At 63.4% G+C, this 22011-nt stretch overlaps 1 protein-coding gene across 9 annotated transcripts; it reads left to right on the top strand.

Annotated features, from left to right (window-relative positions):
• Positions 1-413: 413 nt before the first annotated feature.
• Positions 414-20581, top strand: LOXL3 (lysyl oxidase like 3). 9 transcript variants are annotated; one of them, XM_069798294.1, is made up of 17 exons: positions 414-564; positions 8444-8765; positions 9435-9598; positions 10817-11028; positions 11550-11603; positions 14258-14317; positions 14576-14795; positions 15116-15296; positions 15639-15793; positions 16682-16855; positions 17000-17155; positions 17412-17574; positions 17851-18094; positions 18638-18753; positions 18916-19052; positions 19536-19647; positions 19878-20581. In XM_069798294.1, the coding sequence occupies exons 2-17, from the start codon at positions 8456-8458 to the stop codon at positions 19949-19951; spliced, it is 2532 nt and encodes an 843-aa protein (XP_069654395.1). In that variant the 5' UTR covers positions 414-564; positions 8444-8455; the 3' UTR covers positions 19952-20581. The 9 variants fall into 9 exon arrangements, 8 of the variants coding, with proteins under 8 accessions (XP_069654395.1, XP_069654425.1, XP_069654411.1 ...); XM_069798324.1 differs by lacking the exon at positions 16682-16855; XM_069798303.1 differs by lacking the exon at positions 11550-11603 and having other exon boundaries at positions 419-564.
• The last annotated feature ends 1430 nt before the right edge of the window (positions 20582-22011 follow it).

Raw genomic sequence — 22011 nt, 5'->3', positions numbered from 1 at the left:
CTTTGCCTGCGCCTTTGCATTCTCTGGCTTGCCGTGCCCGGAGAGCCGCTCCGAAGAGTGACAGCAGCCCCGTCCCTGTGCGCGGGGCTGCCGAGGGTCCCCCAGCCTGGACGGGGACCTCGGTGCTCCCGGGCTAGTGGGACCCAGCGGCCACGGCCACGCGGGTGGGAGCAAGGCTCGGAGACCCTCCACGGGCGGGCGGGGAGGGCTGGACTATCCGGAGGAAGGCCCGGGGCTGCCCCCCACCCCGCAGCGGGTAGCCCCCCGCCGCCCCCGCGGCCCTCGGAGCGGCCCCGGAGCGGCGGGGCAGCCCCCGAGGCTCTGGCCCGGGGCGGCGGAGCCGGGGGCGCGGGGCCCGTCCTCGCAGTACCGGCTGCGGGGCCGGGCCGGGGCGGCACGGGGCGGCCCCGGACACTTGGGCACGGCGCGGGGCGGGCCGGGGCGGAGAGGGGCGGCACGGCTCGGCGCGGCACGGCACGGCTCGGCTCGGCTCAGCCGCGCCGGCACTCGGCTGGACGCTCTCGCTCGGCGCTGCCGGAGCCGCGCAGCCCGCGGGGACGAGAGGTACCGCCCGGGGCGGCCGAGCGGGACCGACCCGGCGCCGGCGGGGAGCGCGGCTCGGACCGGCGTGGCACCGGCCCGGGAGCGGCGGGGCTGGGTGCGCCGAGCCGTGCCCGGCGCCCGCGGAGCCCGTCCGGCCGCGTTACGGGAGGCGGGCGGGGGCGCGGGCGCCGGGGCTGCCGCGGCGGGGCCGGAGCGCTGCGCCCGGGGGGCGTGAGGAGCCGCGGGGCGGCGCGGAGCCGGGTGCGAGGGGTCGGGGGTCTCCGGTCGTGCAGCCACCGGCGCTGGGGCAGGGCCCGGGGCTGCGGCCGTGCGAGGGCCGCGTCAGTGTGCGGGGGTGCCGGCTTCGCTGCCGCAAGCCCCGGTTGTCGGAGCGCCCAGAGAGGATGGGGAGTCGTGCAGAGCCCTGAGCTGGGCCGCGTGTCCCTGTGTGGCAGGGTGGGAGAGCGTGGGCAGCGCCGGCCGCCTGCGCTTCCCACCACCCCGCAGACCCGGCAGGTTCGTGGGGTGCCGCGTCGGGGCTGTGCGGCCGCACTGTATCCCCGAGCGTGCCGTGTGCGGGCTTCAGGAGGCTTGTGTGCTGAGCTGTGGTTTAGAAAGGCCGGTGGAGGCTCAGGATTTCCGTGAAGATGGAATTTGCTGTAGCCCTTGGAAGAGAGGATGGGTGAAGGGATGTGAGGGGTGAGGGCTGGGGGGCTAGGGGAGCATTCTCTCTTCGCTGCTGGCCCTGCATCTTCCCAGCTCTCTCCAGAGGAGCAGGCAGGCGGCTGAGCAGGTCACCTGTTTCCCAGCAGCTCCTGATACCGAAAAGCCAGTCGATATGCTATCACTCCAAGCAGCCTGCCTCTCTGCTCCGGGGTGCCTGGGCCCCCCAGACCCGCCGCCTGCCCCTCAGCCCGTCTGGGCTGTCGAGACCATGTGGCTGATGGCTGCAGCGTCTGCACATTCCTCCAGGGTCTTTCCTTCCCTCCTGCAGCTGGTTCCTCCCGGGGCTGCCCCTCCAGAGCCCAGGGGAGCCCAGAGCGGGCAAGCCCTTGGCAGAGCTGAGGGCCCTGCTGTGTCCTGGGAAAACTGGGTGGTGTTTGGAACTGCAAAGAGCTGTACTGTGACCTGCCGTGGCTCCTTAGAGGGTGATGGGGACATCAGGTAGCCCAATGGGGCTGGACCCAGAGACAGCAGGGGAAGGGAAGTGCAGCCCTGGCATGCACTCAGTGCTCTGTCCCAGCTGACACCCCGCAGAGCCATGAGAGTTGGGGTGTGCTGTCCACAGCAGCGTCCCTGTCACTGCCCGGAGTGGGGGCACGCAGTGGGACGGTGTAGGCAGGCACCCTGCCTTCTGAGCAGTGAGCTCCCAGCCAGCGGGAGGTGGGTGGTGTTAGGAGGTGTCACCAAGCCTGCCAGAGTGGCCAGGCTCCTGTGGTGGCCCTGGACTGCTCCCCAGTGCTTCTGGCACCAGTTCAGCTGCAGAGCCCTGCTGCCCTCCAGACCTTGGCTGGGCTCACCCCAGAGCTCTGATCCCATGGGGTCCCTGCAGTCAGGGAGCGGCTAGTCCCGGCCCAAGCCAGGTGGGTGTGTTGGGACTCCCCCAGCTCGTGCACACACGCTCCCGGCACCCCAGGGCTGCCGGGAGCAGGAAGAGCGAAGCATGCCCGTCCAGGCAGCTGGGATTGCAAAAGGGCCAGGCGCTGGACTGTGCGTACTGGGGCCCTGGGGAGAAGGGGGGGAATGGAGCCCAGCGCCTGAAGCCATGGGACCCACCAGACCTTCTCCTGCCACGAGTGCTGGGGACGCGACCCCACGCTCTCAGGGATGTCCTGGTGTGGGCCTCGGCAGAGTGTGACTGTGTCACCCCTTAACCTTCCCAAGGAAGGATAAACAGAGGGAGCTTCTTCCTCCTTGTGCTGGCAGGTTTCCCAGGTCTTCAGTCGCTTGTGCTGCTCTTTTCTGAGTCCTTCCAGTTGTCAGTGCCTGGGTTGCTCCATGTCCCCCTGAGTGTGTCCAAGGCTGCTGCTGAGCGAGCATGTTCCCGCGGGGCCCACCATGGTCTGGCCCTTCCCTGCTGCTGTGGACTGGGATGTCATCCCCGTGCTGCAAGGATGCCCTGCCCTTGGCTGCCCTAAGCATGCTGATCAAACATCCCAACTTGCCAGGGCCCCCCAGTTCATCAGGACCTGCCCCTTCCCAAGATCTGTTTTCCGTTCACCGGGGTTTCACTGGGGCAGACCAATGTCCCTCTGAGTGCCCAGTGAGTGCTGAATGGCACATCAGATTTGAACAGTCCTTGGGAGCCAGCAGCCGCCCTGGGCTCTGGGCACCCCTTGTCAGCACCGCTCACCCCCACCAGCATAGCTGAGCCCCTCCAGGAGGGGCAGCCCCTGTGCAAGACACAGTCGGGGGAGTGGAGAGGTGGTGGGGGCAGTGCCTGGCACAGGACCCCCCATTGTCCGCTGGGGCAGGCAGAGCCAGTGAGGCTGGTGTGGGAGCAGGTTGAGCAGTGCCGTGGCTCCTGCTGCCATGCGGGGCTGCCCTCTGCACTGAAGGGTCTCTGCACCCGTGCCGGCCTCGGCAGCGCAGGGCTGAGGCCAGGGGGGTGCAGGAAGCCCCAGGGTTTCAGCCCTGCAGGGCTCTTGGACACCCCACCACCAGCGCCAGCTGTGCTGCGGACCCGGAGATGGCTCGGGGCCTGCGCACGCCCAGCCGGGACATTCCTGAGGTTTCCTGGGCAGTGGCGAGGACCTGGGCTGCTCTCCGGCTCCCACACCCAGCATTTGCTCAGGGCCAGCCCGTCCTCCTGAGCCCTTTCCGCTTGCAGCGTGAGTGCTGCTGTGTGTCTTAGCCCACTCGCACACCGGGGCAGGCACGTTCGATGCGGCACAGCACGGCGGAGGCTGGCCGGTGGCTCTGGCAGGAGCCCCAGTCCAAGACTGTCCCTGGCCGGAGCAGGCAGCTGGTAGCAGGATGGCTGGGGCACTGGGGCAGGTGAGGCTGGGCAGGACTGTGCCCGGCTCCTGTTGAAGACGTGCAGCGGCAGCGGCCAGGGGACATGCCTGGACACCCTGTCCCTGTCCCAGGCGATTCCCGGCCCCCTGCCCCTCCCATGTGTGCTGGCTGGCAATGCCCAGGCTGTCTGCACCTCTGCCTTTTGCCCTCCCCACGGGATGCATGTGGTTCCTGCAGATTCCTGGTCCCCTGAAAGCACCAGTTCTCACATCCTCCTGCTGTGCTGCCGCTGGCACCAGCTGTCCCGTGTGCCAATAGGGTGGGAGCCGTCACCCTTGTGGGACCCTTGCTCTCAGCAGGGGTAGCCTGTGGAGGGTGGGCAAAGGGGTGCACCTTCCCCTGGCCAGAGGTGGGAAGGAGATGGGAAGTCCCCCTTGGGTCTCTTGTGCTGGGTGATCAGCCCCTCCAGGGTGGAGAGACACCCACCCCTCCCCGGCCTGTCTGTCCCAGCCAAAGAGCCCCAGCCCTGGCACAGATCTTGTATCCTCCTGCTGTGCCAGCCAGCAGGACTGCAGTCCCTTAAGGCTGCATCAGGGCTGGCCCTCCAGCTGGAGGGAAGGGGCCCCAGGCTGAAACCAGGAGATGCTGTGCATGGAGCAGCCCCATCCGCTGACCTGCAAAACTGTGCCGCAGCCCCCAGAACAGCCTTGCCGGGGCTGGGGGTGGGCTCCCTGTCCAGGAGCAGCAGGCAGGACGGGAGCAAAGCCTGCCAGCAGAGTGGGAAAGTTGGGCAGCGTCACATGGCTGGAGAAGAGCAAACGCACTGCTTGCATTTCAGAAAATGGAAAAAGTGATCTGGACAATGAGAGCCCTGTTAGCCTGACCTCCCTGGCACATGGACTCAGAGCACGTTCAGAGAGGGAGATAGTACAGAAACGGGGAAATGGCTTGTGGCGTGCCCCAGAGAGTTCACACTGCTAGCCCAACAGCTATCCTAGGTTGGGTGCAGGAAGTGCTGTTGGCCTGTGCAGACCTCGGCAGGGCATTTCACTGGGAAATTCCAAGATGAGTGGCAGGAGCTGAGGACAGGCTGAGCTGCGAGGGCAGAGGAAGCGCAGAGGGGATGAGGGACGCTGGAGCCTGAGCAGAGGAAAGCCATGACCCAGGAGAAGAGTGCCGAGGGTGGCGGCAAGCTGGGGTTAATGCAGAAGTGGGTGGCAGAAGTTTAAGCAGGTTCAGGAGCGACTGAAGGACTGTGGGGAAGATAAATCCACAGTGGGGTTTTGAAGACAGAGGCTGAGGTAACTGAGCCACGGGTGCCAGAGTAGGGCTGCAGCAGGATGTCCCTGCCCTGTCCCAGGGCACCTCCTGCCGCTGCTGTAGGGGTTGGGGTTTTGGGCTGGGGGACGTTCGTCCTGGCCTCACACAGCCGTACGGCTCTCGCCCCGACCACCACGGCATCAGGATGTGGAGGCCCTCCCAGCGTCAGCTCTTCTGGCCATGCCCTGTGCCCAGCTGGACACAGGGCCAGGTGCTTGTCTGGCAGGGCTGTGAGACCGCAGGCACATCTGGGGCTGCCCCATGCCACTGCAGGGCTGGGGCTGAGACCTGTCATCAAGCCAAGTGGTCTCACTGACACTGCTGATTTTGGTGATCCTGTTCAGGCTGAGCATACCAGATCCTGGAGGTCACACTGCTGGGGCTCAGCAGGGACTTGGTGCTTTGCCACAAAAAGCCCAAGCACTTTCTCAGGTACTGTGTTCTGGTCTTGGGTCCTACATGCTTTGTTCCTAAATGCACGGGCTTAAATTTTCCTTGTAGTCAAGGATACAGGCTACACGATACCATTTTACCAGGCTGTCCAGGTCTGTTCCCATCACAGTTCTGCATACTCCCACCCATTTCTGTCTTTGCAGACTGTACCAGGAGAGGACTTTTTTCCTCCTCCAGACACGGTTTTGCTTTGAAAAGCATGTGATCCTCACCAGAAAGCCCACTGAATGGTGACTTCCCTATTGTAACCACATTTTAGTTCCAGCAGGTGACCAGCTTTAATCCACTTAGCAGAAGGTGCACTGATTTTGTTGAATGCTAATTATTCATTAAAAGGTGGTGCAAGATGAATTGAATGCCTTCCAGTCTCAGCCTGTTATATCAACACACTTACTCCAATTAACCAAACCTGTGATCTCATAAAAGGTCATACCAGCTTTCTGACATAGACTATTTCTGCAGAATGGTGAAGATTGGCATTAATTGTGCTGCTGTCCTTTAGCATTGTATTGACCCATTGCAAAACAGCCTGGAGCCTGCCTGCAGCCCGCATCAGCAGAGATCATCTTGCTCATTCAGTGCAAGCACTGGTGAAGCTTTAGTCCTTCTGCGCTTGCAGCTTTCCTACTCTCCTAAGGTGTGTTACAATTAGCACTGAGAGGGCCCAAGTCTGTGTGTCTTGTGCAAAGTGGCATAGCTCTGAGGGTTTATAATGCTTCATTTGGGCAGGGGGGATGTGACTCATGGGTGGAATAAGAAGTGTTTTATTACTGCTGTGAGATGGTAAGCTCACCCCTTCACTGCTTTCCAGACAGAGCAGAGATGTGGATGGAGCATTCCTGCCCTGCCTGCCCCTGGCAAGCCCAGACACCCCCTTCCCCGAGCCGCTGGCAGGGCTGGGGTGGCCCTTTGCGCCTGCCCTCCTCTTTTTCCTGCTGTAACAGGCTGATTAAAAGGTTCAGCAAAGCGTTTCCCTGCTGCCTGCCCACAAATACGCTTCCTGCTGGGCTTTGTTTTGTTCTCGCAGTGCCAAAGCAGGCAGCTGAGGTGTGGGGAGCCCAGAGCCAGCTCCCACCAACCCCAGGGCTTGCCGGCTGCCCTGACCCAGGGCGCGTTCCTGCTTGCTGCTGTGTCTCCATCAGCACTGTAGTGTCCCCCATGCCCCAGGCTGTGACAGAGGACAGAGCTGGATCCAGCGCTGATGTGATTGCCCCAAGGGGGTTGGTGTGCTTCCCGCCACGATGTCTGGCATTGGCCTGGACTGGTGGTGTCGGTCCTTGTTACCCCTCACCCTCTCTTCCTGAGCAACTCTGCAGGCACCAGGCGCGTATTCCAAGGGACTTGCTGCTCTTGGTGGCACCTCCAATGTGGCGTGTGCCTGAAGGGGCAGGCAGGCAGCAGGGCTGGGCCCCTTCAGAGGCTTTTGTTGGTGTGATGGGCATGGAAAAGGGGCCGTCTCTGGGCACTGTCTTGGTTCATCCTTGCATTGGATCCAGGAGGCATTCCCAGAGGCTGGAGGGGTGACTCAGCCTCCATCGTCTGGAGGAGCGAACAGAGCAGGAACGGGGCTGATTCCTGCTAGTAGACCCTCTGTGGCAACCCTGGCCCAGATGCTGGCGGGGCGGTGGGTCAACTGCATCAGCCCCCAGCCCTGTGCTGGTGGCCAGGCTGACGGCAAGGCCCTGGAGAGGCTGTGCTATCCAAGGGGGGACTCCCCAGCCCCTTCGCTCTGTGGGGTCCCCATTCCAAAGCTGCTGCAGGGACCTTGCTGTTGCCCTGCAGGTGCTGAGGGGCCAGGAGCAAAAGGGCAACGTGAGGACAGGCCTTAGTCCAGGGAAAGGGGCTCCTACAGCACAGCACCTGAAGAGAAGCCATGGTCCCTGAGGATGCCCCAATACACCCCTGCAGTCCCACCAAACTGGCGTGTAGGCAGCGAGCCGTGAGAGAGCGGGGATGAAGGCTCTCAGGGAAGCGTGCTGGCTAAGGAAGCACACCGGCACCATGGGGAGGACCTGCGAGAAGGGTCCCTGCAGCACAGCCCCACACTGGGAGCATGTGCAGGGTTTGCATTTGTTTTCCTTCCTCTGTAACCCTGTAGCTAAACACTGGATTCTTAAATCACCCCTACCTGTGGGTAAGCCACACCTTATTCCTTTTAACGTTGTCTAATGACAAGCACAATCTGTGTGAGTGCAGCATGCAGGATCTGCTCTCAGGGTGGGGTATGTAGGGTGCAGAGACGTATTTCTGGTGGGCCTGTCGCAGGGGTCTCCCAGGTTTGGGGGTGTGCTTTCCCACCTGTGGAAGGGACTGGCTGGACGGGTGACGTGAAGCTGCGGTGGCGGGAGGCAGGCAGGTCACCGTGCCGGCGGTGCTGGGTGAGCATCGGAGCTTGGCTGTCAAAAGCATGGCGAGCCCAGCCTGGAGCAGGGCTGACACTGCCCGTGCAGAAATGCTGTTCCTGGGCTGCCACGGCACCCGCGGGGTTAAAGTGGTCCGTAATGGGGTAAATGGGAATAGTGCACTGGGAAGGGAAGGTGGTTCACAGAGAAATGTTTTCACCATTGTTTGCCGATGGGACTGGTGCAGGAATACCACATCTCCCTCAGGTATTCAGGGAGCCACAGATGTTATTGGAGGGCTGGAGAAATGCTGCACAGAGAGGAATGTGAAAGGCTCCGGCTGCCTTGCTCCTCGCAGTGGGCAAAAGCATGGGCTGGCAGCCCCTCACAACCAGCGGCTGTTGCACTGCTCGTGGTGGATCAAGCTCCTGGCCGGTCCAGCTGGGCTTTCCCTGGGCCCTGGTCCTGCTCCAGCTCCCTCTGCTCTGGCGGCCGATCCCCCTCCTTTCCAGCTGACTCTCCTGGGGCTGACGCACACCCCTTTGCCTGTCTGCCATCACTGCCCTTTGGCACAGAAGATGGAACCCAGCAGCACAGTGGGATTTCAGCAGCGGCCGGTTGCGGAGGGGTGCGAGGTGCTAGGGAGGCATTGGGTGGGCAGTGAGAGTGGGCTGACTCTGGCCAGGGACAAGATGCGTGGGTGTGCTGGTACTACACGGAGCTGTGTGTGAGCAGGGGGTTCAACCAGCACAGGGCTGGATCAGGGGAGCTGGCGTTTCAGCACGGCTCGTGCATCCCCCATACCCTGACCCTTTCTGCCATTGCAGAGTCAAGCTGTCATGGGAAGCTGCGGCACTTGGGCATGGCAGGAGCTGCTGGTGCTGCTGAGCAGTGTGTGGCTGTGGGAGGGCAGTAGCCAGCCCACCCCCCCAGGCTCCACGCACACCCCCGGACCCCAGCTGAAGTTTCGCCTGGCTGGCTACCCGCGCAAGCACAACGAGGGACGCATTGAGGTCTTCTACAACGATGAGTGGGGCACCATCTGCGACGATGACTTCACACTGGCCAACGCGCATGTGCTGTGCCGGCACCTTGGCTTTGTGGCTGCCACTGGCTGGGCCCACAGCGCCAAGTATGGCAAAGGCATTGGTAAGAGAGGGGTGGTGGGCACAGGCCCCCATACTGCATGGGCTGGGGCCAGCCTGTCTGTGGCTGCACATCAGCCCGTTGCCGTGCATGCACTGTTGGCGAGGTGGTGGGTCTGGGGCAGGCAGGTCTTGTGTTTGCTGAGTGCCCGGCAGTGTGCGCCTATGTGTGCGCACATGCATGTATGCACATGCAAAGCAGGCTGGGAAACTCTGCATGTTTGTGTGTGAGCTGCTGTGCATGTATCCAGGGCGTAGGGTGGTTGCAGGCATGCGCTACAGCTGCTGGGCTGTGCTTGCCCCTGGGTGGTGTAGGGGGGCTGCAGGTCTGGGCTGGTATGGGCATATGGTGCAGAGGTGTAGCAGGCCATGCTGCAGGTGAGCTGCTATACAGAGCCCAGGGCGCACATTACGTGGGGGCTTTACATCTGGCAGAGCAGCCCCTTGGGGAGGTGGAAACTCCCCATCTGCAGATCCACCACTTGGGTCTTTACTCTTGGCATTTTGGTGGCCTTAGCTTTGTGCCGAGGGAGGGCTGCCCCCAGCCCAACATCCACACTCCTGCTGTATGCCTGCGTCATGCCTGGCCATGCTCTATGGGCACCTTCCCTGCTCCCAGGGGGATGCTGCATGGGCTTGGCCCCTCCTCACCCCTGGCCCTGGTGTCTGGCAGGGCGGATCTGGCTGGACAACGTGAATTGTGTCGGAGGCGAGAAGAGCATTGGGGACTGCAAACACCGGGGCTGGGGGAACAGCGACTGCAGCCATGAGGAAGATGCGGGTGTCATCTGCAAGGACGAGCGCATCCCAGGCTTCAAGGACTCCAACGTCATCGAGGTGAGGAAGCTGCTGGCCAGGGTGGGCAGCCGGCACTGCCCCTGCCCAGGAACCCACAGAGCCAGCTGCTGGGAGCCCTGCCATGGGGCAGCCCAGCCTGGCCTCAGTCCTCCCTGAGTAGTTGGGAGGCAGCTCCCCCACCACACACCAGCATGCTTCCACGTGCAGGACCAGGGGACCCTGTCGGTGCCTTCCCTCAGCCCTAGCACGGGGGCTGTCCCCATCTCCCCACGGTCAGGGGAGCATGCTACCTCACTGCCCTGGCACCCTGCACCCGCAGTGCCCCTGAGTCGCATGAGCACCTATTTCCCCGGGGTGCCACAGCCCAACCCAGCTCTGGGGCCATAGGGAGCAGTTGGCACTACGGTGGGCAGCCCTGCAGCAGGCACATCCCTCCCCTGCCCTGCCCTGCATGGGAGCGTGGTGCTGCCGCAGCCTCCCCTGAGCATCCCGAGCTGCTGCTTCCCCCAGCAGCTTCTCTGGGCCAGGGGTTCTGTCTCACACCTCTGCAGCCTGTTTTCTTCTTTCTCCTGCCTGCTGGGGACCCTCAGTCCCAGACCTGCTTCTCTACACTGCATTCCTCCAGCACGCTTGGCCTCTCCCTCTCTCTCTCTTTCTCTCTTCCAGGCTCTCTGTTTCTCAGACCAGCTCTCGTGGCTGCTCTTGTCTTCTCAGCTGGGGTTCCTGTCCCCCCCAGCCACAGTGCCTGTGGAGGACGAGGCTCTGCTCAGGATGTGGCTTGGGTGTGGGGACATGGCACAGCTCTGGGCACAGGACAGCAGGTCTCCTGCGAGGCGAGGGGGGCTGGGGCCATGTCCTGCAGGCTGTGCCCAGTGTCCCAGCACCCCCTGCTGCTATCCTGCTCTGGGTGGGTGCCTGCGCTTGGGGCGGTCTGGGCACCCTCCCTCCGGGTGCAGGATCCCGAGGTGACGGGATGGCAGCGGTGGCTCTCCTGGCTGCACTCCCAGGAGATGCACTTGGAGGGTCAGGGGGGTGTGGGGCACTAGCTGCACAGGATGGGATTAGGTCCTTGGCCGCCCAGGGCCATCGGATGTAGCCTGCAGGGATGCAGGACCTGGCCATCCCTGTTCCCCACCTGGGACTGGGGACCCCATCTCCTGCAGGTGTCTGCATCCTTGGGGCATCCCTGGCAAAGGGCTGGCAGGGAGCCAGGGCGGCGGGGTGCAGCGCAAGCCTGGGCTGACCTGCGCCCTGCAGACCGAGCAGAGCCATGTGGAGGAGGTCCGCTTGCGACCGGTGGTGTCCGGGGCCCGGAGGCAGCTGCCGGTGACGGAGGGCATTGTGGAGGTGCGCTACAAGGATGGCTGGGCACAGATCTGCGACGAGGGCTGGGACAGCCAGAACAGCCATGTCGTCTGCGGCATGATGGGCTTCCCTGCTGAGAAGAAGGTCAACAGGAACTTCTACAAGTGAGTGAGGCCAGCAGGGAGCCCGCGGGACTGGGCTGTCAGAGCAGAGCTGGGGGCATGGGGCTGGGGCAGAGCCAGGGACAGTGCCAGGGACACAGGGCAATGCTGGGGGGACAGCATGGGGGGCCATGCTGTTGGGCGTTGTGGCTTCCCAGCGTCCCTCCCATCCCTGCTGCTCACCAGTCCTAGCCCCAGCTAGCCGTATGGGCACTCACTAACCAAGCTGGGGGGCCATGGCGTGGCTGGGGGGCCGTGGCTGCCCACCTGCCCCATGCAGTACTGCAGAGGATGCTCCAAGATGGCAGCTTTTTCTCCCTGTCAGTGGTACACCTCCACATTTCCCTCCAGTGTGGAGTGCGGAGGTCCCTGTCCCGAGGGAAGGTTTGCAGCTGAGCCAGGCAAAGGTGCCCCAGCAGCACCATGGCCCGAGCGAGGGGGGTGGGCATGGACATGCTGCCCACGGCGTGGTGCCCGGCACTCCACGCGCCCCTGACTGGGCAGCTGTGGTGTTGCTCTCTCAGGAGGTTGAAGCGCACAGCCAGGATGAAGGGCCAGACCCTGAGGCCAGGCAGCAGGTAAGGGGCCAGGTCGCCCCATCTGCTGAGCCCTTGGCAGAGCTGGGCTGTCCGGCCCCACCGGTCTCTGCTGTTGGAACGGATGCTGGCGCAAATGGATCCGGACGGAGCAGACCGAGTGCACGGGCTGTGCTGGGCAGACCCCACCCCGGTGGGGTCTTGCCTGTGCACACCGGGGTCCCCCATCCCCCATGAGAGACAATCTTTCTCCCCGGCCAGCTGTGCCCCAGGCAGAGCAGCCCCCATCCCATGCACCAGGTCAGAGTCCTGGCACGGGGGTTAGGGTCTGCAGCGCAGACCCACTGTGGGCAGGATCCCCTGGGAGGCACGGAGAGAGCTGCAGCGTCCTGTGCTGCAGCCCCACGGGGACCAGGAGGCCTCAGAGCGGAGCTGTCTCTCCTGGTGGATGGGGAGGGAGGGCTGTGGAAATGGGCTGCTTTCTTGCAGAAAGCAGCAGTGGGGAAGCTGGAAAGGCTGCGCACCCCTCCATTCCCCGCAGGGTGGGTTGGCAGTGTGGGCTGGCACGGGCATGAGAGCACTTGCTCGGCAGTGCTGGTCACCAGGGTGATGGGCACGGCAGTGCTAGCAATACTGGGCACTGGTGTGATGGACATGGTGTGGCAGGTCTTGTCCCAAGTGCTGCATCTGCTCAGGATCTCTTGTACCCTCTGCCCACTTGCTCTTGCTGCCTTTGTGCCAGTCCCAAGGGATAGTCTGGCTGCGCTTTCCCTCCATCCCTGAACCCTGCTGCCAGATTTGGTGGTGGGTGCAGCGAGCCAGAGCCCATTCTCTCTGGGTTATGGCATGGCACCTCTCACCTGAGCCTACTGCTGCATGGGGACGCTGCTCTGCCCCCAGCACACCACCTTGCCCTGGTCCTACCACATTCCTGATGCCAAAGGTGCCCTACACTCTGGACCCATCACGAGCTCTTCATTGTGACACTCCCCAGCTTTGTGTCCACAACAGGCGTCCTCACCAGCTTCTGCAGCCGTGCCTGCGCTGGTGATGGAAATCCAGATGGGGTCAGCCCATGGGGTCTCCTCAAACCTCCACCCACAGGTTCCGCTTACTTCAAAGTGCTGTTATTTGTCTGGTTTGGTGCTGACTGCCCCTTTTCCAGTGAGCGGGTATTTCCCCTGCAGAGCTGGGTGAAATGCTTTGCGAAGTCCATGAAGCTGTGGTCTGTTGCCTTCTCTCTGCCCAGAGCAGGAGCTGTCTCCTGAAAGCCATGTGCTGGTTTGACAGGGCTGATCAATTTGGGGCTGCATGGCTGCAGTCATACGTGGGGTCACAGGCTAATCCAGGCTGGAAGGGACCTCAGGGAGTCCTGGTCCAACCCCCCGCATGGAGCAGGGCCAGCTGTGGGTCAGCCCAGGACTTCATTCAGTTGGCTTTTGAAAACCTCCAGGAATGGAGATCCCACAGCCTCATGGCCTCTGCTCCAATGGTGAATAGCCCTCATGGGGAAAAAGTTTCCCTTACACTGAGTCTGAACCTCGCGTTGCCAATCACACCTATTTTCTCTCATGCTTTTCCCTCCTGCAGCTGGAAGAGCTGGGCTCTGGCTCCCTGACAGCCCCTTGCAGGTGCAGGTCAGCTTCTGTCAGAGCCCCCTGAAGCCATCTCAGCCCCAGGCGGGAGCAGCCCCGTGCCCCCATCTCTCCTCCGGCCCCAACTGTATTGGTGGCTCTCCTCAGGGCTTGCACTGCTTAGCTGATGTCTTTCTTGTACTGGGGACCCAGAACCGGATGCAGGATCGAGATGTGGTTTCATGAGTGTGAATGGGTGCTGATGTCCTCCAGCCGGCCGTTTGAATCCCGGCTCCTGGTAGCCCCATGCTGTGTCCTGGGGCTTGCTGGGCTGTGCAGGCTGACCTGAACCTGCTACTGGCCAGCGGGATCAGTTGCCAGGCTTGGTTTTGTCTTGTCCCTGGGTGGGTGTCAGTCACCTGCCCTGTTTTAGGGCACCTCGCTCTTCACTCCTTGTGGTCCCTGGGGTTTTGGCCCTGCTCAGCATCTTCCCCCTGAATGAAGCAAAGCATTTGAGTGTGTTGGGACAGTACATGTGCGCCAGGCCCCAGGCAGACTCTTCTCCGCACCGCTCTGCGTGCGTCTGGGGAGCTCCCCTTGCTGGCAGCGGGTCCTTGCAAGCCTGCAGCGAGTCTCACCATGCCCCATGGCACTGAGGAGAGCACCCGCCACCTTCCCCGCTTGCTTGGTGCTGTGCTTCCTTGGCGCCCTGCTCCCCTTGGAGCACGGCACAGTGACGTTGTCTGGTGTCTGGACAAGGACATGGGCACACCTCACTTGTACCCAACAGATCAAATCGTTGCTGCTGGTGTTTGATCTTCTGCTGTGTGACAAGGCAGCACGGGATGTTGCTGCATCCGGCACAGTTTCCTGGTGGGACGTGGGCAGGAAACTGCATCATTGCTGTAGAGGGCAGTTGTGTCACATTGCTGGCAGCAGATGATGCCATTGCACCCATGCGTGACACAAAGGGGACGTGCGTGAGTCTCCCTGGGGGGGCCGACATGTCCAATTCAGTCTTCAGTGAAAGTTGGGGCAGGCTGTGCTCCCTGTGTCACTGCAGCCAGCAGAGGTGACAGCCTGAGGCTCCGGGCTCCTTGATGGTTGTTTTCTGTTTTCCAGGCTGGCCTCCAAATCTCAGCCTAAACAAAAGCGTGGGGAGGACGTAGGGTCCAAGAAGAGGTAAATGGCTCCAGCGGAGAGCCTGAGTGCCAGGATCCCTGCTCAGCCTCGCCAGAGCCGTGCGTGTCCCCATGCTGCCGGGGACATGGGGCAGGCAGCTGGCGAGGAGCGGGTGACCTGCAGGCACAGTGCATCTCTCCCTGGGGGACAGTGCAAGGGGCACGGACAGAAAGTGCAGCTGCAGGCAGGGCAGCCATTGACACCTCCGCTGCCGGCTGACCGCGCTGGTCGTGTCTCAGGGCTCCTCTCTCCTTGCAGGCTGTTCACGGAGCGGCAGCAGCTCAACTACCGCCTGCACTCTGTGTCCTGCACGGGGACAGAGGTGCACCTCTCCATGTGTGCCTTCGAGTTCTACCGGGGCAACGCCTCGGCCACCTGCAGGGCTGGCATGCCCGCTGTCGTCAGCTGTGTGCCCGGGCCCCTCTTTGCCACTGGCAATGCCCACAAGAAGAAGCAGCGCCAACAGCAGCAGAGCCAGGTGAGCCCCGTGGGGAAGGGGCCGCGTCCTGCAGTGGCCCACAGCTGGCTGCTGCCCTGCTGTAGAGCTCTGTCCCTCAGGCTGCACCTGAGTGTGGGTGTTCAGGTCCCTGGGTGACCACCTCATGGCGCAGGACGTGGGGATGGTGTCCTGTCCCTGCACATCCCAGGAGTCATGGCTAGCAACCTCTGTGCTGCACTGCCTTGTGCCACACTGTGCTGTGCCATGCTGCGCTGTGCTGCGCTGTGCCGTGCCGTGCCATTCAGCACCACACCATACCGTGCTGTCCCGTACCATGCCCTGACCCTGCTCCCCTGCAGCCACGGATCCGGCTAAAGGGTGGCGCGAAGGTCGGCGAGGGCCGTGTTGAGGTGCTCAAGAGCAGCGAGTGGGGCACCATCTGTGACGACCGTTGGAACCTGCTGTCAGCCAGCGTGGTGTGCCGTGAGCTGGGCTTCGGCAGCGCCAGGGAGGCCCTCACCGGGGCACGCATGGGCCAAGGTGAGGGTGCTGGGGGCCACGGTGAGGGTCCTGGGGTGGAGAGGCCAGGCATCGCGTCCTGGGCCTGCATATGAGGCACTTGTCCAGACACAAGGCTCTGCTGGGCTGGGGAGGGCCATGGCCGGGCTTGTCCCATGGGCGCCTGGCTGCCAGTTGCACATGGTGCAGGGCTTGCCCTGAGCATCTCCAGGGGACTGTGGCCGCTCGACCATGCTGCCCTGGGCAGCAGCCGTGGGGGCCAGGAGTGCACTGGACTCCCTCAGTGGATGCCAAGGAGCAAGGACAGCCATGGGGACAGTATGGCCGTGGCTGTCCCTGTGTCACATGCTATCCCTCCGGCAGGGACGGGGCCCATCCACATGAATGAGGTGCAGTGCCTGGGCACTGAGAAGACCCTCTGGAGCTGCCCCTTCAAGAACATCACGCAGGAGGACTGCAAGCACACGGAGGACGCAGCCGTTCGCTGCAACATCCCCTACATGGGCTACGAGACTCTGGTGCGCACCATGGGGGGCTGCCAGCATCCGCGGGACCACGGTGCCTGGCAGATCCCGGCATCGGGGCCCCCGGAGCAGGGTGCTGGGGGAGGGCCCACGGGACCCGCTGTGGGATGGTCCGTCATCTCTCCTCCTCTGAACCCCATCATGCCCCACGCATTTCCCCCTGGTCTGTGGCAAGGCTGCCCTGGGGGGCTCGGGGATTTTGCAGGTGGGAGTCCCAAGCTGCCCCTGTGAGGAGAGGGGTGGAAGGGGGGCCACGGGGGGGGTCTGGGCATCTTGTGGTGCCCCACTGCGTGGGGTGGTGTGGGGCAGTTGCTTCCCGCTGCTCTCTCTCCCTGCTGCCAGCCTGTGCCAGCTCCCCAGCAGAAGCACCAGAAAAAAAATCACTGTGGGCCAACCAAGACAGATTTATTTTTTTTTTACCGATGATGAAATGAGCAAATGGAGCTCCATGTTCCTGTTTGCCCTGGCCTGTCATTTCATCCACTTCAGGCTTTTTAATGATATTTAACTCTCTCATACCTGTCATTTCTGAAATGAGAATGCCATTTCAAAATGAACCATTTTCCCTGCTTTGGTGTGACAATTCCCAAACTCACAAGCAATTTCTTGGCCCCAAACCCACCATTTTTGGTGAGTTCCCTGCCGACCAAAGCTGTGCCTGACTCTACTCAGCTCCTGGCTGCCACCTCCCCACGTGTCCTGAAGCCCCCAGCCCAGAGCCCGCACAGGCGCTGCAGCACGGCCCTGGCCGCACTGGGGACGGGGCAGCTGCAGCTGCTGCAGGATGGGGACTGGGGAGGACTGCCCTGCGGGACATGGCCCCAGCAGCAGGAGCATCACTTGTGATGATGATGATGATGCTGCCACTGCCTTTCTCCACAGATTCGGCTGAGCGGGGGCCGGAGCCGCTTTGAGGGGCGGGTCGAGGTGGCGGTGGGGGCTGGCGATGGGGACCAGCCCCGCTGGGGTCTGGTCTGCGGCGAAGGCTGGGGTACGCTGGAGGCGATGGTGGCCTGTCGCCAGCTGGGTCTGGGATTCGCTAACCACGGCTTACAAGTAGGTGCCAGCGCCAGCTTGGCCAGGGCAGCGAGCCGCCACCACCACTGCTCCGCGGGGATGGGGTACAGGGACGGGACACGGATGGGGTGGGAGGCAGCATGGCGTGGGGTGCCTGCTTACGGCCCCAGGGCTTCCCCGCAGATCCGCCTAGCCGGCGGGAGGACGGCATTTGAGGGCCGCGTGGAGGTGAAGCGAGGCAGTAAGTGGGGCATGGTGTGCAGCGATGGCTGGACCACTAAGGAGGCGATGGTGGCCTGTCGCCAGCTCGGCCTGGGCTACTCCCTGCACGCGGTGACGGTAGGTGCCGGCGGGGAGGCCCCCAGGTGACACCCCAGCAAGCACAAGCACCGGCGCTTCCCGGATGGCCATGGGGCTGTATGGGGGGACAAAGGGACGTGGCCGTTGGGTGCCACGGGATGGGACCCTTGTGGGCAGCCTGGGTGTCTGGGCAGGGCTGTGCCGTGGCGGGGCGCTGGCTGCAGCCCGGCACGTGCGAGCCAGGGCACCCACAGCAGCCGGCCCTGCCACCCAGCTTGTCTCACCCCCTCCCCAGGAGACGTGGTACTGGGACGCCAGCAATGTGACGGAGATGGTGCTGAGCGGGGTGAAGTGCGCTGGCCATGAGATGTCCCTGAGCCACTGCCAGCACCACGGCACCAGCCTGAACTGCAGGAACACGGGCACACGCTTCGCTGCAGGTGTCATCTGCTCTGAGAGTGAGTGGCGATGGGGTCTGTTGGCGACGGTGCTGTGGGGCCAGGGGCTGCAGATAAAGGGGCTGTGAGCAACAGGGCTGTGGGCAATGGGGTTTGCAGATGACGGGGCTGCGGGGTCGGCCTGTGCCCAGCTGATGGGGAGGGCACACGTTCCCCCCGGCTGGCTCAGCCCTGCTTGGGCTGGGCGCCCGCCCTATCCCTGCTGCTTGCCCCGTCCCTGCCACCCGCCGAGCAGCGGGGTGGCTGTCTGTCCCTGAGCAGCCGCCTGCTCCCCAGCCGCCTCCGACCTACTGCTGCACGCCCCGCTGGTGCAGGAGACGGCGTACATCGAGGACCGGCCGCTGCACATGCTGTACTGTGCCGCCGAGGAGAACTGCCTCTCCAGTTCGGCCCGCCTGGCAAACTGGCCCTATGGGCACCGTCGCCTGCTCCGCTTCTCCTCCCAGATCCACAACAATGGTCGCGCTGACTTCCGCCCCAAGGCTGGCCGGCACTCCTGGGTCTGGCACGAGTGCCACCGGTGCGTACATGGCACGGGTGGGGATGGGCACGCGGGCAGGGTAACGTCCCGGGGGGGGGATCAGGTGATGGTGCTGCTGCAGTGGGCTGGCGAGGGTGATGCTGGTTGAGGGTGAAGCCAGGTGAGGCACCGAGTCTGGGGGAGGCACCTTCTGCTGCCCAGGGTACAATTTTGCCTGCTTTGGCTCAGGGCTATGCCTGGATGAGCAGCGTTGGGTTTGGAGGGGCAAGGACCGGGCTGCAGGCTGTGCCCTGCAGCTGAGCTCCCCCCCGCCTGCCTGGGCCATCTGGCTGGGGACAGCCATGTCCCCTCCTAGTGCAGGACTGAGCTCTGCCCAACCTTGTAGCACTGTGCCCCCAGAGCAGGGGCTGTGGGGACCTTTCCTGACAGTGAGGGGCTGAGCAGGTGGTGGGACGCCTCCCGCAGCGCAGGGCGAGTCTCCTGTGCAGTGTGTGGGTCTCCTCCTCTGCCCCGAGCATCCTCCAAGTTCCCCAGCATCCAGGCACTGGTGCAGCCAATGCACTGTGGGGCTCCCTCTTGCAGGCACTACCACAGCATGGATATCTTCACCCACTATGACATCCTGACCCCCAACGGCACCAAGGTGGCGGAGGGACACAAGGCCAGCTTCTGCCTCGAGGACACCGAGTGTGAGGAAGGTGGGTGCCGTGAGGTTTTGCAGCACCAACCCTGCCCATGTCCCTGCCATGGGGCTGTCTGTACCCAGCCATTGCCCGTGCTGGGGCCAGGCTGGGCGGGCAATGCAGGGGCTGCACAGAGGGCTGCAGCAGGGATGAGCTGCGATCTCTTCCTGCCTGCAGATGTGGCCAAGCGGTACGAGTGTGCCAACTTTGGGGAGCAGGGCATCACTGTGGGCTGCTGGGACCTGTACAGGCATGATATCGACTGCCAGTGGATCGACATCACTGATGTCAAGCCAGGCAACTACATTCTGCAGGTGCTGTAGCTGAGCCACCCCTGGCTCCTCCTACAACCCTCCCATGTGCACCCCCACCCTCTGCCCTGCACCCCCAGCTCTCCATGTGCCCCAGCCACCCGGCCCTCCCTCCCCTGCTCTCTGAGCAGGTTGGAGCACGGTGGGGCTGGCAGGGTGCGTGGTGGTGTGTGCCTGTCCTCGTGCCCGGAGACGTGCAGGGCTTGTGTGGGAACTGCTCAGGCATGCTTCAGCCTGGGTTTTCTGGCTCAGAGCAACACTGCTGATGGGCACATGGTGCGCAATGACAGGGCCACCCCACCATAGCAGCAGCCACCGGCTCCTTGGAGCCCTCCAGCACATCCCACTGCAAATGGGGAGACAAGTCCTGCTGGGGCTGGGGTGCTGCGCGTCATGTCATAGGCAGCAGCTCCGGTGAGGCTGGGAAGGCCAAGCTGACAAGGTGTGGGGCAGGGGGCTGCAACCCTCACTGTCAGTGCCCCACAGGTCGTGATCAACCCTAACTTCGAGGTGGCAGAGAGCGACTTCACCAACAATGCCATGAAATGCAACTGCAAGTATGACGGGCACCGCATCTGGGTACACAGCTGCCACATCGGTAATAGCCCCGGGATGCAGCAAGGGCACACTGGGGCATGGGGGTATCCTGGCAGGGTACCCCAGGAGGAGGGTGAGGGGGGTGCTGCGGGGCTTGGGGTGGGATGGCTGGGCTGGTGTGGGGAGGCAGGGGCGGGGGTCCCAGGGGCAGCTACGGTGGGAGCGGAGGTGCTGGCAGTGCAGGCGACACGCAGCACTGGAGCTGACAGCTCTTGTCCTCTGCCTACCCAGGCGATGCGCTCAGCGAGGAGGCCAACAAGCGGTTTGAGCAGTACCCGGGTCAGCTCAACAACCAGATTTCATAGGATCCCGGCCCTCAGGGAGATGGGCATCTCCCTCCCTCACCCTGCACAGGTGGGAGGAAGCTGCTGGGGGGCCGGTAGGGAGGCCTCATGCCTGGCACTGCTGCCACCGTGCCCTGCCGGGGATTGGCCGGGACTCACCATCGCCAGCTGCCCTTCCCCACCTCAGGGAGCTGGTGCAGGAGGCACTGCACACCTGCACCTCCCAGCCTGGGGCCACCACCCCAACCACTGGCCAGAAGACTCTGTGCCCACGTCCCCTGGGCTGCGGCACATGGGTACAGTCCAGGAGGTTCTGTACCCCCCACTGTGCCCCCTCTGCTCCCAGTCCCTGCTGTCCCAGCTGCACCCAACCTCCTGCTCCCCCGTTCTGTCCTGGTTCCTCTCACCCCCACAGCCCTCCCCTGGGCTCTGCCCTCAGCTGGCCCCAGCAGGGCCCAGGACCCACCACCCACGCAGGGACTTGCACCCCTGCACAGCCCCGGCCGAGCCCCAGGGAGCCCCTTGTCCCGAGGATGGCGTGGCTTCCCTGCCCTGGCAGCACTGCCTCCGGCTGCCCAGCAGTGGTTCCCACATCCATCTCTTAGCTGTAATTTTATTTTCTCTATAAAGTTGTTAGTTCTATTTCCCCAATGGCTGCTGGCTCTTCTCTGGGCTGGGATGAGGAGCCTGGCAGGACTGGGAGACACAGTGTGGCTCATGCTGCAGGACTGGCCAGCAGGCTCTGGCAATGAGCATGGGAGCTGCCCCCCTGTCCCCACCTCCAATACCCACATGGAGCAAGGAAGCTCCCCCCTGCCCATGCAGGCCTGGCTGAGCAAGGACTAGCCCCACACCAGTACCCTGGAAGATGCCTGCACCACCCTCAGCCAGTGCTGGGCTAAAGAAAGACAGTACTGGTCATTCTGGGAGAAGCCCATGTGGGTGAGAGGAAGGGGCCAGCAGGAGCCAAGCATAGCTGCTCTGGGCTGAAGCAGCCCCACAGCACTGCACCTGTGGGAACAGACAGGGCTGCCCTGGTGCAGCAGGGATGTGGTGAAGTGCTGGTTCCTCCACACCAGATGCAATGCAAATGTTACTGAGCAGAAATCCCACCACGGGGCTGTGACCCACAAGGACCGCAGTCTTGTAGCAGAGATGGGCTACCTCGACTGGTGCAGTGGGAACAGAAGCGCTTGGGGCAGAGAACAAGGACATGACACAAGGGCAAAGGGAGGGACACCCCAGCTCCCGTGGCTCTTGCACCTCAGCCACACGCTCTGGTCCCATCTACAGCAGAGAGCAGCACAGAGAGGCAGCTTCAGCCACCTCCACATTGCTGGGGGACAGACCGCTCCTCCCAGTGCCCAGGGAGCAGGAGAGGGGCAGCCGGTGGCTGGGCTGGGGCAGGCGCTGGCTCAAGGCAATGGAAAGCACTGCGGTCAGTGCAGCCGGAGCAGCTATGTGAGAAACACCGCCCGGCGTCTCAGCTATTTCCCCTGCGAGCAGCTGGCTGGGGCTTGCCAGGGGAGCAAATTCCTCTGGCGAGGCCAGGGCCGCCTGAAAGGAGGCCTGTTCTCTGGGGCAGGAGGAGTGCAGGGGGGGGAGCAGCGGCTCAGAGCTGCCCTTTGCCACAGCACCCCCAAGGAACTATGCTTCTTTCATCTTCTAAAAATAACAGGCAGGGGCGAGGGCTCGGAAGCCCCGTCACGGGCAGGGCCTGGCTCAATACACACATTCCTCCTGCTGGAGATGGGCCGGACACAGCCCCTCAAAGCAGCCCTTGCTGCAGAGCTGCCTGCCTCCCGCAGCCTCTGGCAGGGGCCGGAGCGGAGCAGGGGCTCTTCCAGGAAGACAAGGAACAGACGGAGCTGCTCCTTCCCAGAAGGGCCGGCTGGGCTTTTGGCCACCAGCTGCAGAGCACAGGGAGGGCCCCAACTGTCCCCAGGGGCCAGGCTGTGTGCGTGGGAGAGCAGTGCTCCAGCACCGACAGACACTGGGCTGGGGGAGGGACAGGCAGCACCAAGGAGGTACGCATAGCCCTGGCACAGGCTCCCACCTTTGGCTCTCCCGACCATCAGGGC

This window comes from Haliaeetus albicilla, chromosome 1 (assembly GCF_947461875.1).
Source record: "Haliaeetus albicilla chromosome 1, bHalAlb1.1, whole genome shotgun sequence".
In the NCBI taxonomy this organism is placed as follows: domain Eukaryota; kingdom Metazoa; phylum Chordata; class Aves; order Accipitriformes; family Accipitridae; genus Haliaeetus; species Haliaeetus albicilla.
This window is presented reverse-complemented; position numbering and strand designations above follow the sequence as displayed.

What these genes read in the sequence shown, in the direction of transcription:
- LOXL3 (XM_069798294.1), top strand. Translation starts at nt 8,456, where the DNA reads ATGGGAAGCTGCGGCACTTGGGCATGGCAGGAGCTGCTGGTGCTGCTG. An exon ending in GTCTGGCACGAGTGCCACCG is followed by an intron (nt 18,095 to 18,637) that starts GTGCGTACATGG and finishes TCCCTCTTGCAG; the next exon opens with GCACTACCACAGCATGGATA. An exon ending in CAGGCAACTACATTCTGCAG is followed by an intron (nt 19,053 to 19,535) that starts GTGCTGTAGCTG and finishes AGTGCCCCACAG; the next exon opens with GTCGTGATCAACCCTAACTT.